The sequence below is a fragment of the Malaya genurostris genome, chromosome 3 (assembly GCF_030247185.1).
Source record: "Malaya genurostris strain Urasoe2022 chromosome 3, Malgen_1.1, whole genome shotgun sequence".
NCBI lineage: Eukaryota > Metazoa > Arthropoda > Insecta > Diptera > Culicidae > Malaya > Malaya genurostris.
The window spans coordinates 9970251-9993342 of NC_080572.1; the positions used below are offsets into that span (position 1 = coordinate 9970251).

General features: G+C 36.6%; 1 protein-coding gene across 1 annotated transcript; it reads left to right on the plus strand.

Annotated features, from left to right (window-relative positions):
• The first annotated feature begins 7361 nt into the window (after positions 1–7361).
• LOC131436102 (lysophospholipid acyltransferase 5) lies at positions 7362–10569 on the plus strand. The gene is made up of 5 exons (XM_058604595.1): positions 7362–7974; positions 8074–8298; positions 8376–8870; positions 8999–9303; positions 9361–10569. Exons 1-5 carry the CDS (start codon positions 7893–7895, stop codon positions 9637–9639), a joined length of 1386 nt encoding a protein of 461 aa, XP_058460578.1. The 5' UTR covers positions 7362–7892; the 3' UTR covers positions 9640–10569.
• Positions 10570–23092: the final 12523 nt, after the last annotated feature.

Genomic DNA, 23092 nt, shown 5'->3' on the forward strand with positions numbered 1-23092 from the left:
TGAGCGTTTGAGGTTTTTAACCACGCAGAAGGTGCATTCTCTCTCGCTGCTGGTTAATAGTTTAACCACAGACTAACAGACAGGACACTCAAATTAGATTCTTCAATCATTTTAACGGTCATTTCGAATATTCCTTTATTTGGGACAGTACTCACATGTGTCATGATGGCGCCACGTTACCCTATCAAAAACATCCTGTCTGTCATCTAGACTGTGTTTATTTTTTTCATTTACCAACAGAGTTGCCATTCATACAGAATTACCTGTAATGTATTGATTTGTATACGTCCATGTGAATTTCATGCAGGATACAGATTTAATACATATTGCCAAAACTATATACATAATTGTGCCTACTTCTCATCCTCCAACGCAATACAAAATCGAACCCGTTTTGTTACAATATTTACTTGCTTCTGGTCTGCCGCCACTTAATTTCGGGTGAAAACTACCAACACAATAAAAAATAGTCTAGATGAACAACGTTGAGTCAAATAAATGGTTACCTTCCAACATCGCGAAAAAGTTAAATATATTATTAACGTAATCCAATAATTTATTGTGACGGTTCATTTTCAAATATTTTGATGAAATCAGGCATCCCTGCAAACAGCTGATCGGTGTTGACAAACGAGGGGAAACCAACTAGTAAAAAAAATTGTACATAACACAAGGGGTGTACAGATAGTAAATAGTTCGCGCAGTACAATATAGGTGGAACTAGTGCATCACGAAAAATTATTTTTATAAGAATTTACTCATACTGTCATGTCTGTTAGTCTGTGGTTTAACTCCCGCTGCTGCTGCTGGCTGGTCCTCTCGCCTCGATGGCCAGCAGGCGAATGAGAGATGCGACCTGAGCGTTTGAGGTTTTTATTAACCACGCAGAAGGTGCATTCTCTCTCGCTGCTGGTGGAAAGTTTAACTCCCGCTGCTGCTGCTGGCTGGTCCTCGCGCCTCGATGGCCAGCAAGCGAATGAGAGATGCGACCTGAGCGTTTGAGGTTTTTATTAACCACGCAGAAGGTGCATTCTCTCTCGCTGCTGGTGGAAAGTTGAACTCCCGCTGCTGCTGCTGGCTGGTCCTCGCGCCTCGATGGCCAGCAAGCGAATGAGAGATGCGACCTGAGCGTTTGAGGTTTTTATTAACCACGCAGAAGGTGCATTCTCTCTCGCTGCTGGTGGAAAGTTTAACTCCCGCTGCTGCTGCTGGCTGGTCCTCTCGCCTCGATGGTCAGCAAGCGAATGAGAGATGCGACCTGAGCGTTTGAGGTTTTTATTAACCACGCAGAAGGTGCATTCTCTCTCGCTGCTGGTGGAAAGTTGAACTCCCGCTGCTGCTGCTGGCTGTAGAGATGGGCAATTCGCTCCTGAGCTGTTCCAGTGAATCGAATCATTGAAGTGAGCTGACAGCTCACAGCTCTTTTCAAAAGAACCGCAGCTCATCAGCTCACTCATTTGCTACCCAGTTCACTGCATTATGACGAAGGGAACACGCTACGAGCTGGTCGGATCTTTGGCTCTTTAAGAGATTCAATTTAGTCGACATCAATTAAAGATAAACTAATTCGCATTGCATTCATTGCATCATTGCAAATCAATGATTCAATTTCGATCATGCATATGAAAGAAAACCGGTGCATGAGAAAAACGGCGTACAAAATGAACCTTATGTTCAAACTAAAAGAGCTGATGAGCTGATACATCGAATCGATTCACTTTGGTGAGCTGATCGGTTCGGAGCTGTTCACCAAAATGAGCTGTTTTGCACACCTCTAGCTGGCTGGTCCTCGCGCCTCGATGGCCAGCAAGCGAATGAGAGATGCGACCTGAGCGTTTGAGATTTTTATTAACCACGCAGAAGGTGCATTCTCTCTCGCTGCTGGTGGAAAGTTGAACTCCCGCTGCTGCTGCTGGCTGGTCCTCGCGCCTCGATGGCCAGCAAGCGAATGAGAGATGCGACCTGAGCGTTTGAGGTTTTTATTAACCACGCAGAAGGTGCATTCTCTCTCGCTGCTGGTGGAAAGTTGAACTCCTGCTGCTGCTGCTGGCTGGTCCTCGCGCCTCGATGGCCAGCAAGCGAATGAGAGATGCGACCTGAGCGTTTGAGGTTTTTATTAACCACGCAGAAGGTGCATTCTCTGTCGCTGCTGGTTGATGATTCCACTCCCACGACGTCTGCTTCCTTCGAACGCACGAAAAGAAATGATCGATTTTCGACCACGGTTCCCCTTTTATACACATTCAGTTGAAGATATGTGCCTGACTATCTCAAAATCGTCGTCCTTGCGCGAAAAACCCAAGCGAAAGTAAAAAGTTTTCCGCGTTGTTTTCAAATTTTAAGAAAACTTAATTTTTGAGTTGTTTGTGGTTATCGCACACTGTTCAAAATATTATCCTGAATTCCTGATCATATTTTTGATGAAATGGTGAAAGAATTATGTTGCTACCATTAATACAAGTCGAGATATTCGCGATTAAGTTCTGCCCATTCTTCCATATGGCTAATTTTGAAAAGGCGCCCCATAGTAAAGTAAGTCGTATTCACGACAAAACAAATTGTTAATTTATAAACAAATTTTCAGACCAGCCATGCTTTATGCGGTACCAATTTGGTCAAGCTGTTGTTCCACCAGGAAGAAAACGCTTCAAAGGATTCAGAATAAAATTCTGAAAATGATTCTGAAGCGTCCTCCCTGGTTTAGTACAAATGAGTTACACAGACTCACAAATATAGAACCATTAGATGTAATGTCACATAATATTATAAGCAAATTCCGACAAAAATCGATGCAATCTTCAATTGAATCGATTCGCTCCCTGTATTAGTTAGTAAGTTAGTATATAAGTTCCTTTTCCCCATTACACAATACAAGTAGGTTTAGAATTTTCCCTACACAAAAATCTCAGAATTGCGGAAGCAAATGATGTCTTCATGGTAATAACCAAATCATATATATATATATATATATATATATATATATATATATATATATATATATATATATATATATATATATATATATATATATATATATATATATATATATATATATATATATATATATATATATATATATATATATATATATATAACAGGGCTGAAAAGTCACCACTTGTGGCTGAACACCCAATTTAAATCTTAATAATTTAATTTTAACTCATATACCAATAAATAGTTATTTAAAAAAAAACATAAATAAATGCATTTTTTCGTTACTGATTCAATGTATAAAGGATCTTTGAAAATAGCTTAAATTTAATAATGGTGTTTCAAATCGACATCACAGAACGCAGGAATTTCATTATCGTTCTTTTTCCATTGATTTAAACTTCTGTGAGGGTTCTTCTAGTGTTACGATATAATATTTTTGGTCTTAATTGAATGCATAATAGACGAAATAAACATCCTGCTCCACCTTTTTTTCGAGTTCTAGAAACAGTAATTTTACTTGATTATTAGCAAATATACATGATTGAAAATTCAGTTTCGTTTTGTGTTGCAACAGATTTGGAAATACATGACTGCATTTTCGTGGATACTGACAATGGATCGGAATACTTTTCCTGTTTGTTTGTTTATTTCTATAATTGCGGTTTCTTGACAAATAACGCATAGCAACCAGAACAGTGTTGCCTAAAAATATTAATTTTATCATTATCAAGGGGTCGCTATATTTGTGGTAACTGACGGAAAATCACTCACAGACACATTTTATTCCAATTTTTCTTCGGAGTGCCTGGTCGTGTCGTCGATACAACCGTATCCACCAGGATTTTTCCACATTGAAATCTTTGACATTTTAAGCAAAGGTGCGAAGATGAAAACGCTCGGCTAACTTAGATTCAGGTGACTTTGTTTTGTCAAATTGGATTTGACAACCGTCACCGAATCAATTTTGGTAGCCGTCTGGTGGCCATGGCTGTCATTCCAAACGAACAGCTGTCGTCACTCTGATTATAGTAACTCTAGCCAAAACGCTATGCGGGATGACATTTATACAGATTTGATTTAGAAGACTGAGTAACTTCTGCTCAGTTTTTAAATCGACAACAAGTTTTACTCACAGTGCTTTGAAAATGTTGTGTGAAAATTTACATTCACTGAACTTTTCCCTTTGTTTGCGGAACTAGATTATAAGGGCACATTATCAAAATGCTTACTATACACCTCAAAGCAATTCGCGCAGGTTGAAGACGGTAAGAAAGTGTTCAGTGATATAGCAAGTATTTTATTTATTTTTTCTGTATAGGAATACATCAGAGCATTTCTACGAATGCAAAGAATTCCTTATTCAATTCGAATGATATTGAGTAATATTTACTCACTCGAGCTAATTTTCCCATTTGTAGTAGATGTTACTCAGAATTTGACAAATACCATATTTACTCAAAAGTGAGTAAACAAGCTTTACTCACTATAGACAGACACTGTCAGCTTGGAGAGAAATCAATCTGCAGTTCAGGAACGCCATTGCACGGCATCACATTCAATATATCATGTCAACTGTATAGGTGTGCAGTGCTGCTATTTTGGCGCGCATGAATTTGACATTTCTGTCCCCTACTTCTATGTACGAGATTCGATGCGGACTCGTCTGAGGGCGTTATGCTCGCAAAAAATGATGTTGCCAATAATTTATTCGGGTTATGCGAAAGCTGGATGTCTTGTTAATATGATGTCTTTGCTATAGAGTAGTTCGACCGTCCCACGACAAAAGGGCCTAACTGCAAATGACAGTTTCTCTTTGTTTACTTTTTCTTTCACGATTTACCGAACTGATTTTATATTTGACGCTGTACTCTTCGCAAAACTTTCAAGGTAAAACTACAAGCTTTCGATTTATATTGGAAACTTTAGAGAATTTGCAATAATGGCTCTGTAATAATCAAAAGAGAAAGTAAACAAAGAGAGGCTCTCATTTGCAGTTAGGCCCTTTTGTCGTGGGACTATCGAGTTCCACTTTTAACGAAAGTGAGTGGAATTGTACTCACTTTAGAGTAACATTGATCGAGCGTGTATGGCAAAAGCAGCGTTGCCAGGCCATTTTTCCAAATATCAGTCTCACTCAAAAATTTATTTGGATTTGTCTGGGTCTACTATAAAAAAAAACTCAAAGATCATGGTTAGTCAGAGTCAGGGATGCCAGATATTTTCATAGGAAATTTGTATTACTCTATAAAAAATCTGTATTTATCTGTATTCACTAACAAAATTAAATTTTAACAGTAAAATGATTTTTTTTTATGTTAATGGATGTTATTCCAACACATTACGGCTATAGAATTGTAAATTCAATGAGACCAAGACTTTGTTTTTCGTTACTGCAATCAAATACTAATAGATTGCTCATACGAAAAAGTTTTTATTTTGCTTCTTGGGAGATTCATATTAAATTTAGGAAATCTGTATCAAATTTGTATTCTGTATGCGTACGTGCGACCTTTTTTTGCTCGCAAAATCAGTTGCCTCACTAAATTGATGCCCGCCGCGTACAAGTGGGATATTATTATGTACATTCAAAATAATAATCATGTTATTGTTACGTGAAAAGTTATGTGAATATTTTCCACCCTACTTTTCACGTAAGTTTTAATGGACTGGCATTTAAAAGCTGTTTAATACATAATCCAGTAAAAGTTGCGTGTTTCATATGTAAAATGTAATGTACTGTTCATATCACATTGGTTGAAGTCCAAAGGGAGATTTCAGATTTTTATATAAATCTATGAAATGAAAAATACCATAAAAAATAAAACATGTATTTCAGAAAATTAGTATATAATTTCAATAACTTAAAAAGCAACTAATAACGTCGTGGTATCTCAAATCGACAAGCCTCCAGAAATTGTTTTTGTTGTCACTGTCATCCAACCGAAGCCGAAGTCGAGATCTGAGAACTTTCCCAACACTACCAATACAGTTTGAAGTCGCATTACATGGTTTCAGTGTCTCTAGCTTCATACCGATTCTGCACCCGTTTTTCGGTGCACCAACGGCTTGTTTGAAGCATTCGGCAGGAGCGGGCAAACTTCCGGACTCACGCAGGCACTCGGTCCAGTTGAACACATGGAAACTTTGATACTGGAATGGTCCGGACGATGTAGTGAAAAATTGTAATTAAATAACATTTCTCGCAAATATTTACACTACTTACACTTTGAGGGCCACTGTTCGCCATTTTCAAAATCGAGTTTTTCACAATGGAAATTCACGTAGATTGTTTGACGTTTGGTCAATTCACGTAAACCTTATGTGATGACTCTATTCATTTTAGGGGATGTTCGTATAACATTCATTTTCGTCACGTAAAATATTCAATTTGACATTTGAAACCATTTTACGTGGTTTTTCAAGTGAATCGATCGTGAATTTTTATTTTAGTTTATGTTTCCTTTTTATTCATATTTTGTATTAATCGACGCCTCGGGCTTCAAAACCTCGTGCCTAATACAACAAATTGTAAATCGTTCACTCTAAAAAGTTGGTCGTCTTTGACAGATATATCCCGCATAGCGTTTTGGCAGACCCTGTCAGCTTGGAGCGATATCAATCTTCAGTTCAGCAACGCCATCGCACGGCATCACATTCAACATATCATGTCAGTTGTATGGGTGCGCAGTGCTGCTATTTTGGCGCGCACGAATTTGACATTTCTCTTCCCTACTTCTATGTACTAGATTCGATGCGGACTCGCCTGAGGGCGCCATGTTCGCAAAAAAGGATGTTGCCAATGATTTGTTCGGGAAATGTGAGAGCTGGCTATCTTGTTAATATGGTGTCTTTGGTTTTGGCTACCTGGGCACGGCTACCAAAATTGATTCAGTGACGGTTGTCAAATCCAATTTGTAGCTAAGGAATATTACCAGTTGAAACTGTAATTGACCTCGATCCACCAGACGATTAATTTTTCTTGTTGCTCTAATGCGAGTTAATTTCTATACAACAGACAGCGAAGGGGTGAAAACAACTGTCCAATATTCTGGCAGAGATGCCAGGTAAAATTGCAACTCGGATATTGGCATTGAATGCACTCATTTATGAATGTCACTTTGAGAGTGACACTTAATAATCATTATAATCAGTGGCGAGGAAATATGGCGCCCGGGGCAAAGTAAGAATTGCCTCCCCCATCGTTGGTTTAGTGAGCAAAAACAAGCTGAACTCTATCTCCGGAAAGATGATTTGGACGAGCCAACAAAAAAGGTCCCAAGGATTGGTTTGCCGCCCCCCCTAAAAACGTTGCGCCCGGGGCGAGTGCCCCCTTCGCCCCAGTCAAGATACGTCATTGATTACAATTTTTAAAACAATTATTATTTGAATCTTTTCTGGCAGCACTGATTTTGAAACATTAAAATTTATCACAAAGTTTTGACGTCTCGGTTGATCAGTTCGTCGCGACGTAACAATTGAATACTTATTCATAAAATAGTGCTCTTTGTTTTAAATACTCACGCTTTAATTCGTGTTTGATCGTTGTGAAAGCATTTTCCACTTATTGAAAAGTGCTGCATATTGCCAATTTTTTGTATTCGTATCTAATTTTTCATATTTGAAACGAATACTAATTCAAAAGAAATTACTTTCGTCGTCATCATAAGTCAAATGTTCTGTTGTTAGCATTGGGTGCTGTTTACGTAAAATGTATTAGAAAGTGATAACTTGATACTTGTGTATGGAATCAAAATTTCAATTATTTTGTTATATAAGCGCCTAGTAGAATAACATTGCAGTTAAACTATTGTGCTGCTACGTATTACTAAGTTGGCCGTGAAAAGCAGTCGACTTATACCGACTGCGTACATCCGTTTTCTGTAAAAACTTGGGTTATATCTACTCAAAAGTAACTAAGCTGATTGGAAAAGCAGTTCACGTTCACAAATGCAACAAAGATGCTAAATTTGGTCGAAGCCTTAGCCAATGTCTCCGGTGCTTCCCAGCCTGCTATTCGGCTCATACTTTCTGTTCTGTTAGGTGATTATAATGAAAATATATGATTTTTTTATTACGCATTAAATAACGAATACAAATGCATATCGTCTTTGCTACACTAAAGATATTTTTTGGTTTTAGCTTATCCATTGGGAGCACTTTATCGAAAACTTAATGTATCCATCATCGTGAAAAATCTATACATTGCCAGTACCGGGATTGCATTGGTCATATTCAATTATGGCTTCGATGTTTACCATAGTGCATTGGCGGTGTTTGTGACGTATCTGCTCAATGCGTTTCTCGCCACTAGCAGCCTGCTCGTTCCAATAAGTTTTTGCTTCCACATGGGTTATCTTCTTATCGGTAAGCTATTTTGTAGTTTATAAAGGACACTCGTGTTCCGATCATATTTTGCGATATTATACAATAACCATTGGCAGGTTACTACTTTACCACATCGGAAACTTATGACATCAAGTGGACTATGCCGCACTGTGTGCTGGTGTTAAGGCTAATAGGATTAGCGTTTGATATCTCGGACAGCTACCAGAAAGAACTGCAAGGCAAAAGAGATGACAAATGCGTTGGAAAACCTTCGCCCTTGGAACTAATTGCCTTTACGTACTTCCCAGCATCGGTTCTAGTGGGACCCCAATTTTCAATGATACGGTACCGCAGATTCGTCAGTGGCCAATACGAACAGCACACCGTCGAAGCACCAATGTATTCGATTAAAAAGTTTCTACAAGGAGCTTTCTACTTGATTGTGAATCAAGTTGGATCCCAATTCGTGTCCGATTCGTATTTGCTCTCAAGTGATTTTGAACAAGAATCGTTCTTTATGAAGCACATCTACATGGGACTATGGGGTCGTTTTTCTCTATACAAGTACATCTCGATATGGTTGCTGGCCGAGGGAGCTACCGTTCTATTCGGTAAGTAGACTGCATGTATTTTTAACGAATTTGATTGCGATAGTGGCTTTCACTGGATATGAGTTTCTAATTCATTTTCCGTAGTACCTAAAGATTATTCGTATTTCGTGTTTAATTCTATTTTACAGGTCTTACCTACATCGATGCTAAACCAGGCGAGCGAGAGTACGACTCGGACGAGTTGTCGGGTTGTACAAATATTAAGGTCGGAATATTTGAAAATACCAGCAAATTTGGCCACTATGTCGAATCGTTCAACGTTCAAACCAATCACTGGGTCGCCATATATGTGTATAAGCGGTTAAAGTTTTTGAATAACCGTGTGTTGAGTCACTTCGGAGCGCTCTTATTCCTGGCTGTCTGGCATGGCTTCCACAGTGGTTACTACGTTACTTTCCTTATGGAGTTTCTGGTGATCCGCATGGAAAAGGAGGTATCATACTCGGTGTGAATATAGTTTGACGTATGTATAATTACTATTTTTTTACAGATCGAACCGGTCTTGCTAAAGAATGAGCGATTGCAGACATTCCTGCAGCATACTATGATAAAGTTAGCAGTTTTCTTACTACTTAAATTTTACACAATTGTATTTGCCGGTTGGTGTTTGATTCCATTTGTATTTCTAAGCTTTTCCAAATGGTGGCATATCTATTGTGCCGTTCGATTTTCCGGAATATTACTGTTCTTGTTGGGTAATATATTTATCAAACCGTTACTTTTGGTAATATTGCCACAGAATAAGCAAGAGTTGAAAAAATCCGACTAAGATTTGGTCGAATTTAGCTGTTTAATCTAAACAAAAAAAAATGACTACTTTCATAAATACCTAACGGCATACATCGGATGAGAATTTGAAAAAAGACATTTGAATCCATCCAAGAAAAGAAAGAGAATTACATAGATACTTTTGCTCACTTAAGTTATGTATTAACTACACTTGAGGATGACTTTTCCAGTAAGTTTAATGGTAAGAACGAATTAGTTTATATCAAACAAACTTTCTTGAAGCAAACATTTTAAACAGAAGAAACCAAAGCTAGATTGTATCTGCTTGAATAATCACGATAGCTTCTATTTAATTTATGGACAGGTATACCGTATATCGTTTCCCAAACGATTATAACCTCTACAGTTGAAACAAAAAAAAACGAAATTCTAGTGCGGCACGCTCCATAACCCAGAAGACTCGTCTGCTGTGAAAAATGTCTCGATTTATTATTAGAAAATACGCGGAACTTGCATCTTTTCCTATGCAACTTCATCGAGGAAAGCGGAAATTTGTCTAAAAGCACCGCTCCCATTGCGATTAAAAGAACCTAACAATGTTCTTCGTTCCTTAAACAAGAAGACTTAGAATCTCGAATAATAAAAACTAAGGAGTTGCATTCTTTAAATTTATGAATATTCAATAAAAATCACAGGTAGTTGATGTGATTCTTTGCAAAAGAAAATCGTCAAATTGCCGGAAAGTCATACTATTAAGATGTATGTGGAAACCAAGCAGATTTTAGCAGAGAAAATATGCTAACTTTAACAATATAATAAAATATTAAGAATACAAACAATCTTCATCTGCCGTAGGTCAAAGAAACAAGTATTTTTTTACACAAACAAATGCATAATACACCAGATTGCCACGTAGAATACTTTTCGGATAATAAAAGTTCTAGTCAGTTCATGAGTTAAATGATAAAAATATCTATTACTCAAGATGACTCCCATACATTTTTTGTCTTTCTAATATGCTTGTTTTCCGGACCTTTGATGTTTCACATTTTCTTCGCAAGCAATGTCGCAAAGCTGCACAAAATTTTCGTGGAATTACTTTTCTGTTGATACATTGACATCGTTTTTGTTTAATGCCGAAACTAGTTTTTCATCAAAACTTGTTTAAGGTTAATTTTGAACCTTTCTACTTGTTGTTTCGAACCTGGTTCTAAAGTTGAGTTCACTAACGTCACCATTTATTTAAGGTCTATTCGCACTAGGCCGACCCGACACCGATTGTTTTGTTTACTATGGAGCGCCTTCTTCAGAATGTTTACTATGGAGCGCCTTCTCAAAAGCCAAAACCGGGCAGATTCTTGGACTTATACAGACATACATACCTTATGATAAAAAAGAACCGGAATTTTCATTTTAAAATTCCCGCGCTTGTCTAATCGGTAAACTTTTATTCTCTCAACGATGGCAACACTTTTATACACATTCTGTCAAATTTTGACGCATATCGTACGATTAGTTTTTGTTTGGCGTCTATACAAAGAAGTTGAAAAATTTTCGTGTGGCGATTTTTATAATGGATGAAAATTTAGAACAACGTGCGTGCATCAAATTTTGTGTTGCAAATGGATTTAAGTGTTCCGAAACGTTGAAAATGTTAGAAAAAGCCTTTGGTGAATCGTGTCTAGGAAAAACACAGGCATACGAGTGGTATAAACGCTTCAAAGGTGGTCGTACAAGCTTGGATCATGATGAGATCCCTGGCCGCCCAACAACATCTGTTACTGAAGAAAACATTGAATCGGCGAAGCAAATCGTGTTGCAAAATCGTTCTGTATCGATTAGAGAGATTGCTGTGTTGTTGGGCATCTCTTATGGATCAGCCGAACACATTTTAACTGATGTTTTGGGTTTGAAACGCGTCGCTTCTCGGCTGGTGCCCAAAAAACTGAATTTCATTCAAAAACACAGCGTTGGTTGTGTCGCAGTTTTTGGCCAAAAACTCAACCAATATCATCAACCAAGCACCGTACTCTCCAGATATGGCCCCGTGTGACTTTTTCCTCTTCCCCAGACTCAAATTGCCATTGCGGGGAACGCGTTTCGAGACCATAGAGACCATAGAAGGTAATTCGCTGCGTGAACTAAAGGCCATAACTTCGGCGGCCTATAAAACTTGTATGGAAAATTGGATCAAGCGTTGGCATGCATCAGACTCTGTCAGCTTGGAGCGAATCAATCTTCAGTTCAGCAACGCCATCGCACGGCATCACATCCAACATATCATGTCAATTGTATGGGTGCGCAGCCCTGCTATTTTGGCGCGCACTAATTTGACATTTCTCTCCCCTACTTCTATGTATGAGATTCGATGCGGACTCACCTGAGGGCGACATGCTCGCAAAAAAGGATGTTGCCAATGATTTGTTCGGGAAATGTGAGAGCTGGATATCTTGTTAATATGATGTCTTTGCATGCATGTATTGCCGCAGGAGGAGAGTACTTTGAAGGCGATAATAAAGAAATTCATTAAAAATTGAAATTTAGCGTTTTTTTTATAAAATTTCGGTTCTTTTTTGATCATAAGGTAGGTAGCTATATGATTTGAATATAATTTATTTCATTGGTTTGGTTCGTTTGAAAAAAGACCCCAACTTGTTACTTACTCTTTCAATAGCGGGAGAAATTTTTTCAAGAATTCAAAAAATTCAATTTGAATCCCGAATTATTGTGAATCCTTGTAACCGATTCTGAATCAATTTTAAATCTATCGAAACTATTGCGAACAGAATTGTCATTTCGTTTTCTACTACTCCTATTTCGTCAATTCGTTTCCCACGTCTACTATTCTACTATTTTTATTTCAATGAAAAACTATAATTTTGTTTTATATCTACCACAAAATGTCTCTCTCTCTCTCTCTCTCTCTCTCTCTCTCTCTCTCTCTCTCTCTCTCTCTCTCTCTCTCTCTCTCTCTCTCTCTCTCTCTCTCTCTCTCTCTCTCTCTCTCTCTCTCTCTCTCTCTCTCTCTCTCTCTCTCTCTCTCTCTCTCTCTCTCTCTCTCTCTCTCTCTCTCTCTCTCTCTCTCTCTCTCTCTCTCTCTCTCTCTCTCTCTCTCTCTGTGTGTGTGTGTGTGTGTGTGTGTGTGTGTGTGTGTGTGTGTGTGTGTGTGTGTGTGTGTGTGTGTGTGTGACAAATAATGTCACTAAATTTTCTCAGAGATGGCTAAACCGATTTTCACAAACTTGGATTCAAATGAAAGGTCTTGAGGGCCCATACAGAGTTCCTGAGTTTCACATGGATCCGTTTCACTTTCGGTTCCGGAATTACAGAGTGATATGCACCAAAGAAAAAAAGAAAAAAATAGTCACACACGTTTCTCAAAGATGGCTGAACCGATTTTCACAAACTTAGATTTAAATGAAAGGTCTTATAGTCCTTAACAATTTTCCTAAGTTTTATTTGAATACCACTTCCGGTTACGGAATTACAAGGAAATATGTGAAAATTTATGAAAAAATATGCAATCAATTTTCTCGGAAATTTCTCGACCAATTTTCACAATCTAAGAAGCAAATAAAAGGTCTTGAAATTTTTTAAAAAGTCCCCGAAAAGTTGATCCAGATCCGACTTTCGGTTCCGGTATTCCAGTGAGATTCACAAGCGGTATTCCAGTGCGATTCACAAGCGATGGCGAAACGAGGTGCACATTTTTATAAAACTTACTGCTAAATTCATCTAGATGACGGATCTTATTAGTTAGTGATTATATAAAACAACTTTGGGACTACTAGTCCCCGGTTTCCGCTTCCGAAGGCACCGGTAATAGTAAAGAAAATCTCCAAAAACGGAACTCCCGTCGATTTTTCAGCAACGGTTAAGCAGTTTTTCACTAATCATGATTCAAATTAAAGCTCTCATTGTCTTTAAATATACTGTGCAATTTCATCCTGATCCAACTTCCGGTTCCGAAATTATAGGGCGATGAGTGTCAAAACATTCAAATTCAAAATGATGATGCAGGGGAACGGGTATAGCGTGATGGGTAAGTCGATGCCTTTCAAGCTGCACACCTGGGTTCGATTCCCAACCCTGCACATAGGATCAGAAAACTTTTCTGGCCCGAAGAGATGAATGACAACAATGTTAAAACCTGTATAATCGAAAAAAAAAATGACGATGCAAAACTGGTACGCGACGGTACGTGCGGCTTTGCTCCATTCCAACAGGGTTGCCACATCAAAATTTATATTTTTCAGGTGAAAAATTATATTTTTCAGGCGAAAAATTCAATTTGTGCCTACTTCTTAGTGTTATTACACGATGCTTTTCAATAAAAGTGCACTTATTGCCTTTCTCATAAAGAAAGTTTATACAATCACTTGTAAAATTGACCAGTGGAAATTAACCCGAAAGGCTAAGTGTTCTATATAATTCGACACAGTTCATCGAGCTGAGCAATGTATGTGGGTGTGCGGGTATGTGTCAAATAATGTCACTCATAAAAAAATAGCCTGTAGGTTGCTATTGAATTTCACACCGTTATTTAGAGCGACGAAGGGTAAAATTCTTCTAGATTTGGCTTAAAACTGATTCAATTTGTAGGCTATATTAGTTACTTACTAAACGAACCGACTTTGGTTATACTGGTTCCAAGTTCCTGGCTCCAGAAGTACCAGAGTAGTAGTCAAAAAGTTTAAAACGAGACTCACTCAATTTTCACAGAGATGATTTGATCGATTTCCACAAACAGGCTCAAATAAAAGTTCCTACAGTCTTATAGGTTGCTGTTTAATTTCATCCGATTCCGATTTCCGGTTCCAGAACTACAGGGTAAAGTGTGTTTAATCATTTAGTGCGACGATGCAAAATAAAAAAATATTCTTATCAACTTGACATTAGAGATGGGCAATTCGCTCCTGAGCTGTTCCAGTGAATCGAATCATTGAAGTGAGCTGACAGCTCACAGCTCTTTTCAAAAGAACCGCAGCTCATCAGCTCACTCATTTGCTACCCAGTTCACTGCATTATGACGAAAGGAACACGCTACGAGCTGATCGGATCTTCGGCTCTTTAAGAGATTCAATTTAGTCGACATCAATTAAAGATAAATTAATTCGCATTGCATTCATTGCATCATTGCGAATCAATGAGTCAATTTCGATCATGCATATGAAAGAAAACCGGTGCATAAGAAAAACGGCGCACAAAATGAAATTTAAGTTCAAACTAAAAGAGCTGATGAGCTGATACATCGAATCGATTCACTTTGGTGAGCTGATCGGTTCGGAGCTGTTCACTAAAATGAGCTGTTTTGCACGCCTCTTCTTGACATAACTGTTTACAATTTGAAAAGGTTATGTTAGTTTATACCCAAAGAAAGTTTCTTATTTTATTCAAGATTAGAAAAGAAATTTTTTTTCACAAAATCTTCTAGTGATATTGTTAAAAATATTAGTAATATGAGAAAGGCATCATTACACCACTAGGTGGATTAAAACAGGTTTTTATGTTTTATTTTCATACTACCGGTCCTTATTACCAGTGTGAAGTGGAAATTAAGTGGAGTGAACGTATCCCAATTGGGTTTCACACGATGACAACAGATGAACGGTAAATCGAGTCCATATTTGACGTTTATTAGTGGTTTGTGTACACTGGATTACTGTGGAATGGACAAACAACTGATAGCTGTCAAACGATGTTCATCCAGTTTGTATTGTGAGGATGTATCGTTTGGGACCTGATGGGTGAGATGATGTGTGAGTGAAATGTAAGAGTAACTGCATGCAAGAATGGTGATAAAGGCCACCGTTTCAGGTCAGGACTAACGATCGACCATTAGAAGAGATAGAAATTGGGTAACGGTACCCCCATTCATCTCAAATCCATTAGTCATTTCATACATGGAATACATGTAGGTATGTATGCATGTGTGTATGTGTGTGTGTTCCTGTGTGTATGTACAATATACATTTCACCGTGCCTTTGGGTGCGTTGTATAAAATTGGTAGTGATGCATTTCGATTGTGAGCCAGTGCCCAAGTAACAATCCGCAACTAGTTTTGATACGACAAAGTCCAAACTATGTTGCAACAAAAGCACGAATATGTTTTTTATGTTATACTGGTTTAAACAAGGTGACAGACATGTTTTTTCATAACATAACTAGTTACGAAATAGTTATAAAGGGTTCGAATCACCAAATCTTTTTGTCATATTGCATTAATTATAATTCATAAGTTATCGTTACCTAATCCAAACATATCTTTAATCACAACTATGCTTCTAGCTACTAGTTGAAAAAAAGTTAATTTGACTTCAACAGTAGTAACCCGTAACTAGTTCTGATACCACTTAGCCCAATGATGTTGAAACAAGATCAAGAACATGTTTTTTATGTTATGCTGGTTAAAACAAGGTGACGGAAGTTTTTCTTTATAACATAAACATTGAACTAGCTATCATTTGTAAGTTATCGTTACTTGATTCTAACAAATATTCAATCACAGCTATGCTTTCAGCTACTAGTTGAAAAAAGGTTTATTTTTCGTCACGAAACCATTATAAACACGTCTTTGTAAATCGTTACTGTGAATTGATATAGCAGTAACATAGATATTACAAGATTATAATATACAATTTCTGCATTGATTCAGATAGCTATCGGTTGGTTTTCCCAACGTAATGATAACGAAAATGCAACCTAGAAAACTTTTGTTGGCTTGAATATGGCGAACACACTATGGAGTCGCAAGAAGTGTATAAAACATAAATAAAACCAGGATATTACCAGGATAGATTACTACTTTTGGGCGAAAATAATTAAAGGCAGAATAGTCATTTTTGTTCTATGCACTATAATAAACACGAAGAAAATAATATAGGGATTGAACATCGATTGTGATAATTTTATAATTCTCATGATATATGAATTTAAAATAATGAGAAATCACGCTACTTATTTCGTTGTTTATTTTTCATATCTTCATGAACAGACTTGATTGAAGGCGCATAAAAAACAGTTAATTAAAATTTAATTCCGTTCGACAGTTTGAAAATCGTTGTGAAATTTGTACCTTGTATGAAATTTGTACCTTGTATCAAGAAAAGATAAGTTATTTCAGTGTGGCACTAGAATGTAACGACAACTTATTTTTAATCGACTTAACAACTAGTAGAAACTGTGCTTTTTGGGTCACGCAAGTGGTTAGATGTTAGTAACAATCACTCAAATTTTTGGTTGCAAACTAGTCACAAATAAGCTAGCGTAACAAAAATTGTTACTTGGGTGTACACCAGATACCCAAAAGTGCCTGAGCGGAAGGTAACACTGTCAAGGATCAACCGAAGATAACGAAATGTGAACATGCTGTAGTAATACTTATGGGACCCAAGTGTCAATATAATTTAAATAAAAATGCATTGCCTCAGTTCTTTGCCGTCAAACCATCATGACCTGTCTTGCAAAGATGTCATCAAAAAACACTAATCCTTTTTGCCTTTCTCATATAGAAAGGCTATGCAATCACTGTGAAAATCGACTTTTTAACCGAGGCCCGAAGGGCCGAATGTCATATACCATTCGACTCAGCTCGACGAACTGAGCAAATGTCTGTGTGTGTATGTGTCCGTGTGTGTGTGTGTGTGTGTGTGTGTGTGTGTGTGTGTGTATGTGTGTGTGTATGTAACAAAAATATGCACTCACTTTTCTCAGAGATGGCTAAACCGAGTTTCACAAACAAAGATTCAAATGAAAGGTCTCATAGTCCCATAGCCTGCTATTGAATTTCATTCCGATACGACTTCCGGTTCCGGAGATATAGGATGATATGTACCAAAAAAGTGAAAAAAATATGCACTCACTTTTTTCAGAGATGGCTGAACCGATTTTCACAAACTATGATTCAAATAAAAGGTATTATAGTCCCATAGCTTGCTATTGAATTTCATTTGAATGTGACTTTCTGTTCCGGAGTTATATGGTAATATGTGAAAATTTGAGAAAAAGTTTACACTCAATTATCTCTGGAACAACTCAACCGATTTTAGCAAACTTAGATTCAAATGAAAGGTCTTATAATATCCTGAAAATTTGTGGAATATTTTATCAGGATCCGACTTCCGGTTACGGAACTGAAGCGTGATAAGTGAAAAATTATCAATTTTATTAGTATTTTTCCACGAACGATGGTTAAAAACAGGTACAAATCGCATAAAACTGTCCGATAAATTCTTCTAGTGTGCAGAGCTTGTTAGTTTGTGGGCATAAAAACTTAATTCGGCACTACTGGTCCCTTTTTTTCCTGTTCCGAGAGCACCGAAAGTGGAGAAGAAAAACTTCTAAAACTAAATTCACTTCCATTTCTTTGCGATGCTTGTACCGATTTTCACAAATCTTGATTTGAATCAAAGTTCATACTGTCTTTAAAGCTACTGTGAAATTTCATGCGGATCCGACTTCCGGTTCCGCAGTTACAGGGCGATGAGTGTCAAAGTTTTCAAATCGCCATATAGAGTGACAATATGTACAACACCAAAAGAAGAAGAAAACACATAACGAACAAGGCGTGCTTTGTTCTATTTCGTACACGTTGTGTAGTGATGTCAATAATAATAATAATAATAATAATAATAATAATAATAATAATAATAATAATAATAATAATAATAATAATAATAATAATAATAATAATAATAATAATAATAATAATAATAATAATAATAATAATAAAAATAATAATAATAATAATAATAATTATAATAATAATAATAATAATAATAATAATCCTATTACATGTTTTATGCTGTTTAGCTTGACTTACATATGCAGAAGTAACAGAAACGCAGGTTCGTTTCGTTTGTTAGATTTCGTTTAATTGGTTTAATCGAAATAGAGCATGAGATAGTAAGTATAGGTTTAACTACGTTCAAAACTGTTCCAATTTGTAGGTCATATTTGTTGGTACACGGAACGACCGAAATTAGCTCTGCGCCTAATTCGTATGACTGTTTTTGAATTAGATGATTTTAACAACAAAATTTCCAAAATAACTATAAAATTAGTTGAAATTTAGAATTTACTGTGCTGAAAAAAATTCTTATTTTTAGAGAATGTGTTTAGTTGGCGAATATTCTGGACACAAACCAGCAATATTTCAATCCAACACGAAATTCTCATTGACAACTAATTTCGTTATTAAAATCAGAAACTTCGATTCTATTTATCTATCACCGTCATTACTGAAGGACAGCAGTGTCAAAGCAAAACAATCCATTAAAAAGCTAGAAGGGACAGTCTTGTTGAAACTGCTCGCAAATTGTTTAGATGTTTTTCGTATGTGTTACGATATATCCATATATAAATTTCTAAACCGATATGTAAAAATGACTTAAACTGTTAGTGGAAAGTGTATTTATTCAGAATTTGTGCGCAGTTGAAGCGATTGTGGGTAATAATGTTTTTACGCGAAACAGTGAAGTGAGTTTCGAATGTTGCACTCTAATTGTACACGTCAAATGATGTTTTTTGTATCTTCTCATTCCGGGTTACGCCGTCCGGTGTACTACTTGTATTCGGTTTTTGTTTTCCGATTGCTCAAAGTTTTCAGTGAGAGAGTCGATTTCGCGAAGTCGAATGAAGAAAACAGCGATTCAGAAGTAAAATTTTTCAAAAAGAAGTTTATGTTTCGCTTATGTCTTTTTCTCCAATACAACATCGTATTTATACCTGCAAATATAGAAAAGATAACCGCGACTGAAATTTTTTTCGGTAGTAGTGTGCCATCTAGTGGCTAGTAGTCATTACGGTGTTAACGAGCGCCATATAGCTGCTAATTGCAGAAACCAATTCAACCAGTTGTGTTGGTTGAAAACAACGTTTTTTTTCTCTAATTCAACTAAAAAATTAGTTGAATGGATATGAAGCGCGCCTTAGCTAAGAAATGACAGCACGTTTAATTGGTGAATTCAACTAAAAAAAATAGCCATTTCAACAAATATTTTATTATCATTAAGAGAACTAGAATTAAAAAATCTAAATTAGCAAAAGTAAGATTTTTTTAGTTGTCTCAAAAAATAACTAACTAAAATCAGAAAATCAACTAATTTTTTCGCCAAAATGCTAATTTCGGTCTTTCCGTGTAGTAAACGAATTAACTTCGGCTATTCCGTTTCTCTAAATCCGGTTTCGGAAGAATTGGAAATAGTGATCAAAAACTGCAAAAAGGATCTCACTTACTTTTATTGGAGATGGCCGAATAGATTTTCACAAACTTATAGGTTCAAAAGAAAAGTCTTACAGTTTCATACGGAATTCCTTAATTTGCTGTGGATACTACTTTCGGTTCCGGAACTACAGGGTAAACAGGATTTATAGAGTTTGTGAGATTAGATCCAAACAAATTATCCTATTTCTATTCAATAAACAGTTGTTTTTGCGAAATTCACGATTGTATTTATGATGTAATGAGTAATATGAGAAAGGTATCATTACACCACTAGGTGGATTAAAATAGGTTTTTTTCTATTTTTTTTCTTTTCTCGGAAGTGGATAACTGAGCTAAATTAGAAATTCCGAATAAAGAATACGATATTCAAGAAAAGCAGAAACAAATGTGATAGATGTGGAGCTGAAAATATGGAAAATGGGTAAGTATGAAAACACATGCAACTAACTTTTACATTTAAGGAAATAAAATAACATATCAGCAAAAGTACGGAATGGAAATAAAATAGAATGACAACAAAAGACACTTACGAAACACAATTGAATAGAACACTGGAATTAAGGTAAAACAGAATACAAACTATGAACAAAGGTAAGAAAACCAACATGAAGAAATAATAGAAACTGCTGGGTAACAATGTAATTTCCTCATATTGAAAGAGGCGTTTATATGGCGCGCATGCGCTAATTCGGCCTGATACAAACTAACGGGGAGGGAAACACATTTTGGACCCTGTGATAGGAAACTTACCAAAATGTGATAAAAGGAAAAGAAAAAGGAAGAAACCAGTTCCTGAATCCAGTTCCCAAGTTCATGTTTTAAATTCTGAACCCGTATTCCGGAACTAAATTCTGAAAATAAATCATCAGATCCACAATTTAGGCTTAGAACTCAATTTCACAATCTAATCCAAAACTCAATTCAAAACCTGAATGCAATTACTAATCCTTTGTTGTCGTTGACTGAGCAGGCGACTGCTGGCCAAGACGTCCGGAAAGTGAATGTGATCACGACCTAATCGTTTGAGACTTTATACCTGGCAGAAGGTCTGTTGTTGCTGCTGTTGGTGGATGGTCCTCGCCATAACAGCCAGTTTCGTCTAATGCACAAGAAGAAATCGATTTTCGATAACGGATTCCCTTTTGTTGAGTTTCCCAGATTATTTCCAAAAGTTTGAGAAAACCTAATTTTTGAGATATTTTGAGATAACATAATGTTGAACATTTGATCATAAATTGTTTCTGTTGGCATGGAGTAAGAATTAAGTTGTTGCGTTTAGTACAACTCGAGATATCCACGATTAAGTTCTGCACATTCTTCTTCGAGTTTTGAAAAGACGCCCCACAGTAGAACCATTGCAAAAGGAGTATTACACGGAAAGACCGAAATCAGCATTTTGGCGAAAAAATTTGTTGATTTTCTGATTCTAGTTAGTTATTTTTTGAGACAACTAAAAAAATCTTACTTTTACTAATTTAGATTTTTTATTTCTGATTCCCTTAATAATAATAAAATATTTGTTGAAATGGCTATTATTTTAGTTGAATTCACCAATTCAACGTGCTGTCATTTCTTAGCTAAGGCACACTTGATTTCCATTCAACTAATTTTTTAGTTGAATTAGAGAAATAAAACGTTGTTTTCAACCAACATAAATGGTTGAATTAGCTTCGGCAATTTGCAGCTATGTGGCGCACTGTCACCGAAAAAAACGTTAACACCGTAATGACTACTAGCCACTAGATGGCACACTACTACCGAAAAAATATTTCAGTCGCGGTAGTCTTTTCTATATTGGCAGGTATAAATACGATGTTGTATTGGACAAAAAGACATAAGCGAAACATAAACTGCTTTTTGAAAATTTTTCTTATAAATCGCTGCTTTCTTTATTCGACTTCGCAAAATCGACTCTCTCACTGAAAACTTTGAGCACTCGGAAAACAAAAACCGAATACAAGTAATACACCGGACGGCGTAGCCCGGAAGGTTGGAAGATACAAAAAACATCATTTGACATATACAATTAGAGTGCAACATTCGAAACTCACTTCACTGTTCCGCGTAAAAACATTATTTCGCACAATCGCTTCAAATGCGCACAAATTCTGAATAAATACACTTTCCACTAAGACATTACGTCATTTTTACAAATCGAATCAGAAATTTATATATGGATATATCGTAACACATGCGGAAAACATCAAAACAATTTGCAAGCAGTTTCAACAAGACTGTCCTTTTTAGCTTTTTAATGGATTGTTTTGCTTTGACACTTCTCATGGGTTTTTGACTAATAAACTTGTTAATTAAACCAATTTCATTTTTGTGTTCTTTGTGCTGTCCTTCAGTACTGATGGTGATAGAAAATAGAAACAAATTTTCTAATTTTAATAACAAATTAGTTGTCAATGAGAATTTCGTGTTGGATTGAAATATTGCTGGTTTTTGTCCAGGGTATTCGCCAACTAAACAAATTCTCTAAAAATAAGTTTTTTTTTCAGTAAAGTAAATTCTCAATTTTAACTAATTTCATAGTTATTTTGGAAATTTTGTTGTTAAAATCAACTAATTCAAAAACAGTGATACGAATTAGGCACAGAGCTAATTTCGGTCGTTCCGTGATAGCTTTAACAACAGACGAAAGAGAATTTTTTTGTTTTTTTTTGTTCACTGTTATGACTAACGACGAATACTGAACTTTTCTGAATTCCTGTGCGAAGTGAATGTTGACAGGTGGCTTATAAGCCGTTATGAAAAAGCGATATATACAGGGTCAGCCATCTAACTTTTTTTTGAACCAGCGGTTATTTCGACATTAATAACCTTAATGTCACTTCTGATTTGACCGAAACTTAGTTTTATCCTTCCGCTGAACGAAAATGATTATGTATACGCTTCAGGAACGCGTGAAAATGGTGCAGTTTTACTTTGAAAATCATAGTAATGTTGCGACCATTGATTTGCCAAAAAATCATCTTCTCGGATGAGGCACCTTTTCATCTCGGTGGGTATGTTAATATGCAAAATTGTCGCATCTGGGGGACGGAAAACCCGCGCGTTATCATGGAGTAGCCGATGCATCCTCAGAGAGTGACAGTTGTGTGCAGATTTTGGTCTGGCGGCATCATTGGGCCATTTTTCTTAAAAAATGAGGCAGGAGCCGCCTCAACGGTCAATGGCGAGCGCTACCGCACCATGATTAGCGATTGAAGAGGAAGACTTGGACACCATTTGGTCCCAACAAGACGGCGCTCCGTGCCACAT